At 38.9% G+C, this 13166-nt stretch overlaps 1 protein-coding gene across 2 annotated transcripts in view; it reads right to left on the reverse strand.

Annotated features, from left to right (window-relative positions):
* TRPC3 (transient receptor potential cation channel subfamily C member 3) overlaps positions 1 to 13166 on the reverse strand; it is a 42337-nt gene that overhangs the window by 7210 nt on the left and 21961 nt on the right. For both annotated transcript variants that reach the window (XM_064149918.1, XM_064149919.1), the window contains exons 4-8: positions 10529 to 10693; positions 7358 to 7574; positions 5282 to 5515; positions 3654 to 3918; positions 1544 to 1739 (exon numbers count right to left, since the gene is read on the reverse strand). In XM_064149918.1, coding sequence (XP_064005988.1) covers positions 1544 to 1739; positions 3654 to 3918; positions 5282 to 5515; positions 7358 to 7574; positions 10529 to 10693 — 1077 coding nt within the window. The remainder of the gene's footprint in view (positions 1 to 1543; positions 1740 to 3653; positions 3919 to 5281; positions 5516 to 7357; positions 7575 to 10528; positions 10694 to 13166) is intronic.

The raw sequence follows: 13166 nt of genomic DNA on the forward strand, positions 1-13166 counted from the left end.
CAAACTTTGTTGTCACAAAGAAATAGTTTTAAATCCTGGCAAACTAATTTTGTCCTCATACATTCTTACTGCAGCATTCCAAGGCTGGACTTGGTTTACTCCAAAGGCGAAAAGTTTATTTATTATAAACAGTTTCCTCCTGCTGAATTTCCTGACATTTCTTAGAAGTCACCAAAAATACTGGAAATTACTCTGACTTAGATAATTTTTTTCCTTTCCTGATCAAGTCCATGTGTGCCCACACTTATGAAAATGTAGCACTCTTTGAATATCCTGGTCTGGAAAACTGGTGCTGTAAATATATTTTCACATTCATTGCTACAACCTGGAACTTAGTCTTAAAACTCAAGTATCTACATTTTCTGTTTGATTTTTTTTTTAATTGGAGTCTGATACCAACTATTCTAAGTAATTATCTTTAATAATTAAGACACTGTCATCATAATAAAATTTAAATATCTTTTCTAATAAGGAATGCAGCCAATAACTTGGTGTGAAATTTAAGCATTCATTCAACTGAGCCACTTGGCAGATTTGGAGAAATAATGCCACTGTGTTTGCAGGGCATATGGCAAAGCTCAGGAAACCCAGAGCCAAATTTAAGATTGTACCTAAAGTACTAAAAAGCACAAATTATAAAGCATGAAAGCATTGTCAAGTGTGACTCAGTTGAAGATAAACACTTGTATCGTACTCCATGTATGGACACATAGAAATGTAATAAAGTATGTCCATGTATCGTTGCTGTGTGGAGTCGCCGTCCCTGGGGCAGTTCAAGGCAAGGTTGGACGTGGCACTTGGTGCCATGGTCTAGCCTTGGGCTCTGTGGTAAAGGGTTGGACTTGATGATCTGTGAGGTCTCTTCCAACCTTGGTGATACTGTGATAAATCCTACACATTTGGCTAAAAGGTTTGAGGATTGGAACTGAAAGCCACATCTCCATCAAGTTCTGTTTAATTCCTATACCAATAATCTGTTAAAGACTGAAGTGCATTAAGGAAACATGCAATAAGCATCCTAAGGAAAATGAAAACAGACAACTTAACCCCAAAATGTTATGCCCAGTAGCCACTTTCTACTTCACAACAGTCTGCATTTGAATATTACTTCAGATGTTAAGATTTCTGGATGAATTATATCTCCTTAGATGCATATTTGTAGCACAACATGAACTACTTGTTCAGATCCTTATAAGCTGCTGCTTTGAATACAGTCAGTCATAGAATCATAGAACTGACAAGGCTGGAAGGGACCTCAAGGATGTTCTAGCTTCAACCCTGCGGCCATAGGCAGAGACACCTCATACTGCATCAGGTTGCTCAGAGCCCCATCCAGCCTGGCCTTAAAATCTTCCAGGGATGAGGGTTTGACCACCTCCCTGGCCGACCTGCTCCAGGAACATGGTATTTCTTGTGGTCTCCTTTACTGATGTAGTCTCTTCACTGGATTTTACATATCAAGACATGCTCAGTGAAATAATTCCTAATAATTCTATCCTATTTCAGCACAACAAAAGGGAACAACTTGTATAATAGGGCCCACCTCAATTTCTTGATAGGAACTGTTGATCATGGCAATCAGCATGTTGAGCAGAACTACCACCATCGTCACATTGTATATGCCGTAAAGAACATAACCAATGTTCTCTATGAACTTATGATCATATTTCAGGACAACAGAGGTTACTTCTGACAAGCCAAATATTGACCAAAATAAGGTCTTGAAACTTTCTTCCACTCTGTAAGGAAAACAAAAGAGAAAGGCATTATCAGTAACTACACATATAAATATAGAAGTTGTGCTTACAGTAAGTGATTAAAAATAATCTCATGTCATTTGTTCATGGACTGGGTTTGTAGAGCACTGATCAAAACACAAACAGGCATGAAAGTATTTTTCATAGTGGGTTAAATTTCTCAAAGAATACTTGCAAAATGACAGCTCAGAAATTAGAAAGGTATTCTTTTGCCAGGTTTTGAGATGAAACATAGTCTCGTTATTTTCCAGCCTAATTTTGCAGGGGCAGACCCTCCCTTGTCCTGATAAGGTAAAAATGGGGCCAATGGGAAGAAAACTGCTGCACTCCTTTTTAGAGCTTCTGATTAATCTTTCCATTAGGAAGGGTGCACTCAGAAGTGGGAGGCAGCAGGTTCAGCAACAATACTGATGGAATAGATTTCATGGGATTTGCTCAACACTTGTTGAAATCAGTAGAAATCAGGCATTTTACTAGGAGACTGGCACCTAGACACACTTAACGCTCTAGGACCAGGACCCACAGCCTCTATGGTCATCTTCATCCCATGGTGAAGATGATTCCTGAGAGACCACATTGCCAGAAAACTCTTCAAGTCTTCAGAGCATTAGAGTGGATTGTCTTCAAGCGCTCCTCCTCATGATGCTGCTGCTCTTTCCTCTTAGAAATCTTTGGTACAGGTTGACTTGTTATGCAGTCAGGGCACAGCTCACTGCAAAGCTGAGATGCTGATATTCCACACAGATTTTTCATGTGTCTTCTACTGTATGCTATAGAATTTACTGGAAATTATTTCTCTCTCTGCATTGTCAAAAAGTGAAGCAACAGCTGTGTTTTAGTAACAAAAATATGCTAGTGCACATATCTTAAATTACCTGTTATAACACTGATAAATGATCTATCTGAATGGATGTATGGTCTAGTAAAGTAACACTGCTGTTTAAGAAATTAATCATAGTGAGCATTCAAATAGTATGCATGGTAGACACCTGATACCAAATACTGTAACAAATGTATCATAATATTTCATTATTGAACTGAAGACAATGAACAAGTAAAAAATGAGGATTAAATTAAGGAGGGGATCAAGTACATGGAAATAAGGTGATCCTACAGAAGTCATGTCTCCTATAGAAAGGGGAAAGAAAAGGAAAAAGCTCTAAATTTCACCATCGTATGGAATCACTTCCGATTGGGAGTGTCCTAAGTATTTATCACTTCCAGTATCACCCTGGGTAAAAAAAAACAAGCAAACCAAAACTTTGGAGACCATCACAAGCTATCTCATTGCATGAAGAGAGAGTTCTACCATTCTTTTGTACTCCTGTGACTAACAATAATGAGCAGTTATCATAAAGACTGTAAACTTCAACACAAAAGAGTTCAATGCAGCTTATAGATTTGTTTGAGTTCCAAGCAAAGAGAGAAACATGCCATCTACAGGATCATGATCTCTGTTTCTTGGCAAATTAAAACTATTTGGAGGCCTACTATTGACTTCTAGGCTAAATCTCTCTCTATCAATTAGAGCTCCCAGAGCCCACTTAAAAAATGACAATTCTAGTAGTTGCTTTGGGTCAATGTCATTCAGAAGGGGTCATTGGTATTTTCTTGCCATTGACCATCCACAAATCTGTCTGATTAAGATAATATGTGGATTCAACTATTTTAGGTTGCACTAAAAGCTTTTTTTACACAAGTGGAAAGTTCTATGGTCTTTTGTATTCAATCAAAATGGTCCTTTGCATTCCACTTTCTAAGGTTCTGAGATACCAAATTTCTTCATCAGATTTATTATAATGCTAGGAGAGAGCATGCAAGGATTTAGAGATTTTGTCACCTTGATGAAAAACCTGTAAATCACATATCAGCTTTTAAGCATAATTTTGTACTTACGTTGTAAAGGCTGGGTTTAGTTTAGCTCCAAGGTAGTAGGAATACAGTATGAACATTCCAATCATAAATGCAAGAAACACCATAATAAAAAGGACCATAAACTTGAAGATGTCCTTAACAGTCCTTCCAAGTGAAATCTGCAAGGGCCCAAAGCTCTCATTTGCAGGCAGGATATATGCAATCCGAGAAAAGCTAAGAACAACAGCAATTGCATAAAGGCCTTCAGATATTATCTGAGGATCAGATGGTAGCCATTTATCTCTAGCTGGAAGATATGAAATATAGGGATAAATAGAAGGAGTTACTCATTTATCACAATGTTGAAAACCAAATCTTCATAGCATTTTTCCAGGAACATGTCTGAACTTAGTTGAGACAAATACCTGAAGGCTCTAGTAGTTGCTACTCTGTTCCCATTTCCTATCAACTCAGAAATGTTAAATTTAAGTTACATTACCCTTTGCTAGAAGAAAAACCGTACTGGAAGAAACATGTAATTTTATTCTATGATTTGCATTTTTACCTGAACTATATAACAATAAATAATTCCTTATTGCTTTTCTTATCACAACTGTATTAGCTACCTCAATAAGCACTATCCTAAAACCAGAAATGTATTCATATTTTGTGTTTTATGTAGGTTTGGTTGATGAACAATTTAATTTATTAACCACATCAAGCTTTTGCTACTGTCACAAGTTGAGAATATAACCTAGTTCCTATTGAGATCATGAAGACCTTGGCCAATTACAACGTGAGCAAGATTATGGATTTTACACACAATACTGAATTACAAACAAGCAAAAATTAAACCATTGAATTACACATAAATTAATAAATTATTAATTACAGGTACTGATGCACTATGCTAGGAAGATAACACTGTTAAAATGTGTTTCATACCAAAATGCCATGTGTTTCATACCAAAATGCCATGTGTTTCTAAATGTGTCTTTAAATGTGTGCTAACTCAGATTGATAATAGAACAATTAACTTAGGAAATCCTGCTTGCTATTATAATATATTGAAATTCATTAAGTATATGCTAAAATATACCCTCAGCAGCAAATACAGCTTTGCTGCTATTGCAAAGAGGTTCATCACACCTTTAAGTACAGTTTCTGCACTGAAGTAACCATTTAGTACTTTTGTCCTTTTTAATGTCTTTACTGGGCCAGCATCCTTCCTTCAGCAGGAAATGCTGACAGATCTTTAAGAATACATATATATATATATATATATATCAACTGAAACAGACAAAAAATTCACATCAAAATTTTATCTGTTGGGCCCTAAGCCAGGAATCAAATACAGCTTGCAAATGTTTAAAATAAAGAGGGTCAAATTTAGCTCTAGGATAAACAATTACAACAAAATTATGGATAGCTACGTTTGAACTGATTTTGTCTCCAATCCTATTATTTGGTTTTAATATATTAGCAAGCTTATTTGTCACATTAGTGTCATAACTGTTGCTTAAATGGCAAAACCCCAAAAACACTGGGGCAGAAATGTGCAGACAGTGCTACTAACACAAACATATACAAATATCATAGGGCTTCAAAATGCTTGGGCATACCGCCAGAATTTCTGTGTTCAGACCTATGTTGCAGAAAGTCAGACTCACCATAAGTAAAATATTCTATTTCTGGAGGAAGTGTGACCTCAGAGAGGTCATCCTCCACGATGTAGTTGTCCACATACTGTTGTGCTTTTGTGGCCTGCAGGAATGCCAGAAGCCTAGCTGTGAAAGCAGCAATGAAAATGGACAGCATTCCAAAATCCAAAACATTCCATAACTGCAAAATATATTCCCTGGGTCCTTCTAGCCACAATTCTTTGCATTCTGACCACATCATACCTGCAACAATAGATAAAAAAATAAAGTTAAAACATAGCAATGGTGCCCTTTTACTGAAACCAAGTGGTACCAGTGGAGCCAAAATGCACTTATTGGCAGTGTCACAGAGTCACCATACAGCCTGAGCAAGGCTCTCTGGGTTGTAATAAGGTTGATCAAGCAGCATGGTGTTAATTGATATATGGAAATGAAGGTCAAGCACATAGGGTAGTGCAGACCACAACTTTACAATGAAAATACTATGGCATAGCAACATAACAGCATGCTGTACTTCTACAGGAGGAAAAAATGTTCAATATGAAAAAGAAAATCCTCTCATATCCTTACCATTTACATTTATGAAACACTTCTGAATCGGAGAGATTCATTTTTACAGAGAAGCACAACAAGCCAGCTACACAGATGACCAAATGTAAATGACAGAATTAGACCACTGCTTCTCTACTTTACAGAATATGATAGTTTTCAGCATAGAAAGTAGACTTTGGCTATGTGTAATTCAGTTTTCTTACTCAACCTTCTCCTCCAAAATTCATTTACATGGAATTAATCTATGTTACAGCCTCATCATAATCTAAAAATTTGGTTGTTTGGAATCAAGACTTTTTCTTACTCAGAAAAGGTTTCTTAGGGAAAACCCCCAAACAATAAAACCATAACTCTGTCACTTTTTTTCTTGTTTTCCTGGATGAGCAACTTGAAGAGGGACTGCTGCCAGCCCAACCATACACACAGAAGCAAATGCACTTTATTGGCTTGAGGCTGGTTGTCATTGGGTGCCAACAAAATCTCTCACAGTGACCAAGTTCTAGAGACCACCAAAATCTCAGTCCTTGTCTTCTATCAAATAAAGAGGCTGCTCCCCACTTGTATATGTTGGTACTAGGAAAAAGGATGTGCATCTCCCTATCCTAACATAGTTTAAGATCCCTGAAGACATTTAAAAGATGTAGATGTGGTGCTTAGGGACATGGTTTAGTGCTGGACTTGGCAGCATTGTGTTTATGCTTGGACTTGATGATCTTAAAGGTCTTTGTCAACCTGAACAAGTTTATTCTTCTATAAAGCTGTGCTTAAACCAGGAGGTAAATGTGATTCAAAAGGCAAGGGAGGTGCCTTCACGTAGCAGCCACAGTAACAGTTCCTTTCTCTCCCACAGCTTCTAAAGGCTGAGAATGTAACCTTATCAGTGGTTAACTGACATTTTGATCCATAAAGCATCTGACTGATGAAACGTTACAAGACAGCTTTTTCTGCCATGCAGTTTCAAACATATTGATTAGGGCCTGTGAAAACAAACCAAACAAACACACCCAAAAAAACCCAAACAAAAACCTCAAACCCAACCAAATGAAAAAAACCAACAACAACCCAAACCCAAACATACAAATATTAAATAAACAAACAAAACCCCAAACCCTAAAATTGAGTAACAAAACCTGACCTATTATAATCTCTTGGCACTGATAGAAAGTGTGATAGAAGCTGTAGCAGGAATGCCACACTTACATTGGGCAGCAGGAACTCCTGACCTTATGGCACGTAGAGTAGCATAGGCTTCCTGATACCATTTAAGAAAACCAATAAAGTCTCATGTCAGTGGTGATCTCTTCAGCAAGTCTGCATTCCTGTTACACGTGCCAGGATAACCAGTGAGGCAAATCAGCAAACAACATTACCCCATGCTGCAAGAAGTGCTCTGACTCAAGCACCGTTATCTGCCCTAAGGGTTTATTCTAACCAAGCAGCAGCTGGAGCAAAGGTTTGGGACCTGGCTTCTCTCCTTTCTTTTATACCTGCAGGAAAACAGTTGACATAAAGATGAAGGGGCAATATACCTACCAAGTACCCATACCATGATCAGCATTTCTGTCCAGGTGAACTGAGTAGTCTTCACCCTAAAGATCTGCTTAGGGTAATCAGTAACAGTGACATTGGGTAGCGTTGTTATACCTTCAAATCTGTCTGAAGCATTGAACACCAGCAGGCCTAGGAAAATAATGAAGGATGCTGCATGTGCCACAAATTTCATGAATGGACTTCTAAGAATTCTTCCAAGCTGCAAAGACAGAATGAAAGCAGCTGTTCAGTTTCCTCAAAAGAAGTCTCTTCCATCAGGCATTCCAGAAGCACGAATGGACACTGAGAGCTCAGGACAGTTCAAGACCTAATTCTTCAAGGATACTCTTTCAAGTGTACTGAACTGTGATACTTGATCATTTCAGACAAAAGTATCTCAAAGGCAGCCTCGTAGAGTATGTTGTCCTCTTAGTGAGCATTTCTGCTATTCCATAAACTCTAGATGGCAACATTTGAGGGGAAAGAGAAACAATCCAAGGAATTATAAATGCACAATGGCTGTGACCACAAAGAGTTTGATCTAATGCCCACAGATACCAAAGGTGAACAGAAGCAAGCCCACAGAAAGAAAAAAAATAAAACAAAACACCAGACCAAATCAAAAAACAACACCAAAAACCCCAAAACAAATCTCCAACTAGAAAAATGCTTTCCCTACCACCGGGAGCATACTATTAGCCTATCTCTGTGGCTCAAGGAAAACAGACTCATCTCTGGCTACTGCAGTGTGTCTGCAGAATAGATCTTCAAAGCTCTAAGTGCCAAATAAATAACCTTTGTTTACCAAAAATAAGTGTTCCATCACAATGGACTACGAAATATTTTCAAGTAAATTCGGCTGATGTAATCCACATCTGCACCTGGTAGAAGGTCAAAAGAGCAACAGCAAAGGCAGTCTATCTGCACAAGAGGACCAACTACCTCTAGAAGACCACACTGGGAAGAGCAATGAGCCTGCTGCTGTCACCATACATAACAGAAAAGTGTGATCTCATCAGTATTAGCCTTTGCCTGCAAGGTAGTGTCAGAAATGCCAAGCTATAAGCCCACTCCTCTGAGGGCAATACTGCCTTTATTGAGGCACTGAAGGCCTGGTGTGGCCAGTGCTGCTGCAATGAACCTATCACTGAGGCTGCACCACAGCCAGCACTCTGTGCACTGGTTCAGGCACAGAGGTGGCACCAAGAAGCTGTAACCCAGTATACTTCCCTTTGGGAAGAGTAGCACATTTGGGATACATCTCCTTTCTGTGGGCTTAGCAGGACAACGCTTGTCCAATCTCTACAGGAGGTGTGACTTGTTTTAGCTGCTGCACACCTCTTACAGCTGAAGGTTTCCCATCTCCTCTAAAAGCATTACTCCTCACGTACTGCCTTATCTTTAGTAACACTAATACACAGTTCTAATGTGCTAAGTTTTCACACACATCACCAATGTGATGCAATACTCCAAAATCCCCTACGAAGAGCTACATTGGCTGCAGAAAAAAAACTCTTCTTCAGTAGATGGGGAACTGAAAGAAGCTTTCTTATTTCACAGAATGGTTTTCTGGAAACTGAGGTCAGCCACCATGAACCAAGCAGACCAGTACACTTACTACCTGTACACGCCATCTCAGGTTCCCTTCCAGCTCCTGACCTTTAGAAAGCATTTTGAAATTACAATATCAAACAACTGATCTGAACATCCAGTACTTTTATTTGCCATGAGCACTAGGAGAAATGGCAGGTGTTCCTGGAACTGGGAATTATAAGCTCAAGGAGAAAAGTCACTTTTCCGTATTAGACATCAGGCAAAAATGTATTAATATGTTTCTATGACACGGAGCTGTGAGTGAGGAATACTTTTACTACAGATATTCATGGAAAGTGACATTTCAGAAAGTAATGAGTAACAATTATAATGTTTTTATAAAGATTTATCTTTAAATAAATATCTAACCCAGAGAAAACATCAAATTCCCCTGAAATAGACATACAAGCAAAAATCTTATCCTTCTTGAGTTGAAGCAAAATACAAATGAGTGAAACTTGCACTTCTTTGCTTTGCATTTGCTAAGAAAATAAAATTGAAAGGCCAGGGGCAGCACAGAGAAAATTTACTTTAAAAAAAAGCTAATGTAACAAAAGAAATCTTCCTCCTGATTTAAAAAGATCAAAATGCTTCATCTGCAGAAAATTCATAGAATCGACCAGGTTGGAAGAGACCTCCAAGGTCATTCAGTCCAACCTAGCACCCAGCCCTATCCAGTCAACTAGACCACGGCACTAAGTGCCTCATCCAGTCTTTTCTTGAACACCTCCAGGGATGGTGACTCCACCACCTCCCTGGGCAGTCCATTCCAATGCCAATCACTCTCTCTGGCAAGAACTTCCTCCTTACATCCACCCTATACTTCCCTCGGCACAACCTGAGACTGTGTTCCCTTGTTCTATTGCTGGGAGAAGTCCCCTTGTTCTATTGTCTGGGAGAAGAGACCAACTCCTAGAGACCACAAAGATTTCAAAGAAACTGCTCTTCTTTTCATTGTGAGATCACCAGGAAAGCTGGAAGCACCCATATGTTTTTATATACATTTCAAGAGTTGCACTCTTTTACAAATACACCCAACCACATGGTTGGAATACTGCATTTAATTTAATTTTTGCTCTGTTGCAAACAGACCTCCCAGGGCAGGAATAACAAATATTTTACTTAAGATTTAGTTCTGCATCAGTGAGATCAACAGATCTTCTGCTAATGGTTTATATGGGAACTGCATCAGATATTAAGATACCATCAGAGAAGACTCAGTACCAAATCAGAGTTGTGACTTTCAAAAACTCTATGTAGCTAATGCAAATAGTTAAACAGCGGAGACTGAGGTGGAGAAGATCTACAGAAATACAAAACCAAAGTAAGACAAAAGCTCTTAGACAGAGGTGCTTTTTTTCCTCTCTTTGAACTTAAAACCAATTTATTTTCATGCTTCATCACTGTGCTCCTCTCCTTGCAATGTAAATAAAATGAAACAGCATCTTTTGGCTCCAGACTTGAGACTACTAAAAATATCATTAATTAGATCACATTTGGAAGCAGCAGAATTAGAAGTACAATACTGCATCTCAGAAATTGAACAACAGCTCAAGACATGTAATTTATAAAATTCAGTACCCTGCTACATGGTGCAATCCAATAACCAATGGCTAGAAATGGAAGGCCCAGTGCCACAACCAGCACAACCAGACACTTGATAGCTATGGTCTGCTCCCGTAATCCTGAGAGGTTTTCATACCAGATAGTCAGTAGCTGTTGCTGACAGTTTGGATGGGCCACAAACTGCAAAGAAAACAAAAGAAATTATAAAACAAATTATGTAACTGCCACATACATGATTATGAACATTTTAAGTATCTCATGTGCATTTAAACCTTACAAACTTCAGGTTTTCACCTTCCCTTTAAAAGAAAGATTAATAAATAAATGTCAAGTTGGCCTCTCTTCTAGGCCACACAGGAGAGGGAGAGACACCATGCTTACACCACTGTGATGCATAATGGTCAATCCTTTTATTGAAGCTAAGCATGATACCTCTAGAGTGGAGTTTGGTAGAGGGACGTGCACTTTGCTAGGCTTACAAAGTAGAGATGGGCTGTCCACACGCACAGAGGCAGACCTGACCAACTACCCCCCTTAATCCTCCTTTGCAGCAACTTAGCCACAACACTGCTTGTTCCCAGGGCTGACCAGCCTGTCTTCCTCACAGCTCAGCTACAGATAGCAGCTTCTCTGCCAGCCTCCCAAGGCCACTTTTCTGCAGCTGTGCCTCCTTATCAGTTCAGTTACTCAATCCTGCTTACTCTCCTTATTTTCTCAAACTATTCAGTTCTGCCTAACCTCGGCAAATAAAGAAGAAACTTTTGAGCTGGTTTAAAGCAACGCTTTGGGGGCAAGGCTGTGCATGGGACAGCTGTGGCTGACAGAAGCCTTTAATGCATTATCAGAATTTCATGTACCTCACTGGATCCTGTCTGAGTTTTATCATTTTTGGTCGAGCCTGTTGAAGGCTGAGCACATAATGCTCTCTTTTTAAAGCACCTTTTCTTTAGCATGAAGTAACATGGACAGAGGAGCATGTCATGTAATCATCAGTGTGTAGCCCATGTTGAGTGCTGTTAGTGAAAGAACATAAGGGATTGGAGGGAGCAATTCTGTATCTCCCTGTATTCTTTTCCCCTTATACTTCTGGTTAATTTCTGATGTGTTATCATACTCATCATTACCACTGTAAGTACTATAGAATGTCCTGTGGGACTGCCACACGGCAGGAGTATGTGGGACATCAGTTAAACATAAGGGTAAGCAGGCTGCTTATCCCAGCAATTCAAAGCAGCCTGGTAATATACTTGTTCTAGTGGTGGACAACAACTAGTAAATTGGAGTACAAAATACTAAGCAGTTTCACAGAAGGATGTGAAAAATCATTCTGCTAACTCTGATAATCCATGTTAGATTAAGAGTGAGATTTGACTTGCTTGTAGTTAAAAAAACAGTAATAAAAAACGTACTGTAAGCCTTGGCTATGCATTTTATTATCCTCTGCACTCTGTTGAGATCATAATGTACTATATGCACTCTTCTTTGCCAGGTCTTCCCTGCACAACTCAATTTATATTCCAAATCTCATTAAAAAGTGCATACAGTAGTACAACAACAACAAAAATCTAATTAAATTATTGGCAATGATAACAGGGAACTTGAAAATTCTCAAGAGGAGGAGTTTGAAGCTGTTGCATGCACTTGAAAAGGGAAGTAATCTCCATACTTTAGTTTTAGAGCAAAGTCAAGTCTCAAAGCATTTTGCTGTGCGATTCAATACCTGGCTAGATGATACAATAATGCAGTTTGTACCTATAGCAAAACAGCTAAGAGAATACAAATACCTTAAATTTTATTAGGCTGTCACCTTTGAAGCTTATGCACAGTAAAAACTGCCAGCCTGGTTTTGGTGTGTTTGTGCATTGACATACACCCCCAGCCTGTTCTTTTGCTAAGAAGAATTTCTCAGGACATGAAGGGACAAATCACAGTGCAGATGACTTTTCTGCCTTTGCCACAGTTAAATAGTTACTTCAAATTACAAAGGCTTAAAACTGAGAGAACAAACACCCACATGATTTCTGGGAATGGGAAAGTTGGCCCACATGCCCTTCTGCATCTCATTGTAAGCTTGGTGATGGTTTATTCTTTCTGGCCTGTCAACATTTTGATCTGGTGCTTAGAGGAAGTCTGCCTGAGCTATAATTTTCCTCAGCAAAGGGAGAAGTTAGTAAGTAAGATGACAGTGGCTATGATGAGTTTGTTCTCTGGCAGTAAGTCTAAGCTCTGTCGACAAGATCTTGCAACTTATTTAACTGTTGGCAACTGCGTAGTGTGCAGCACTCCAAGCCCTGGGAGCAACTTGTGTCACTTCTCCCATCCATAAAAGCTCTGAAACTCATCCTTTTCTCCAGTTCTGCTGAAATATTTGAACTTATTATTTTATTATTTGCAACCAACAGAAAACAATAAAAATACATCCAAGGTCTTCTTGTATGTTTTCCTCTGCCCTGTCTATCTGTCTTCCTGTCAGCCCCATCTCCTCCAAGGACAGCTGACTCACATCATAGTTTGCTTAGCAATCACATCATCCTACATCCTTGTTCCTTCTGCATTTCTGTTCTCTCATCCTACCTTCCATGCAGCTTCTTTTCTTTCATTACAGGCTGATCCTATTATCACATTTATTTATTACTTCAGGATTTAGTTCAAA

This window comes from Pogoniulus pusillus, chromosome 10, assembly GCF_015220805.1.
Source record: "Pogoniulus pusillus isolate bPogPus1 chromosome 10, bPogPus1.pri, whole genome shotgun sequence".
Lineage (NCBI taxonomy): Eukaryota > Metazoa > Chordata > Aves > Piciformes > Lybiidae > Pogoniulus > Pogoniulus pusillus.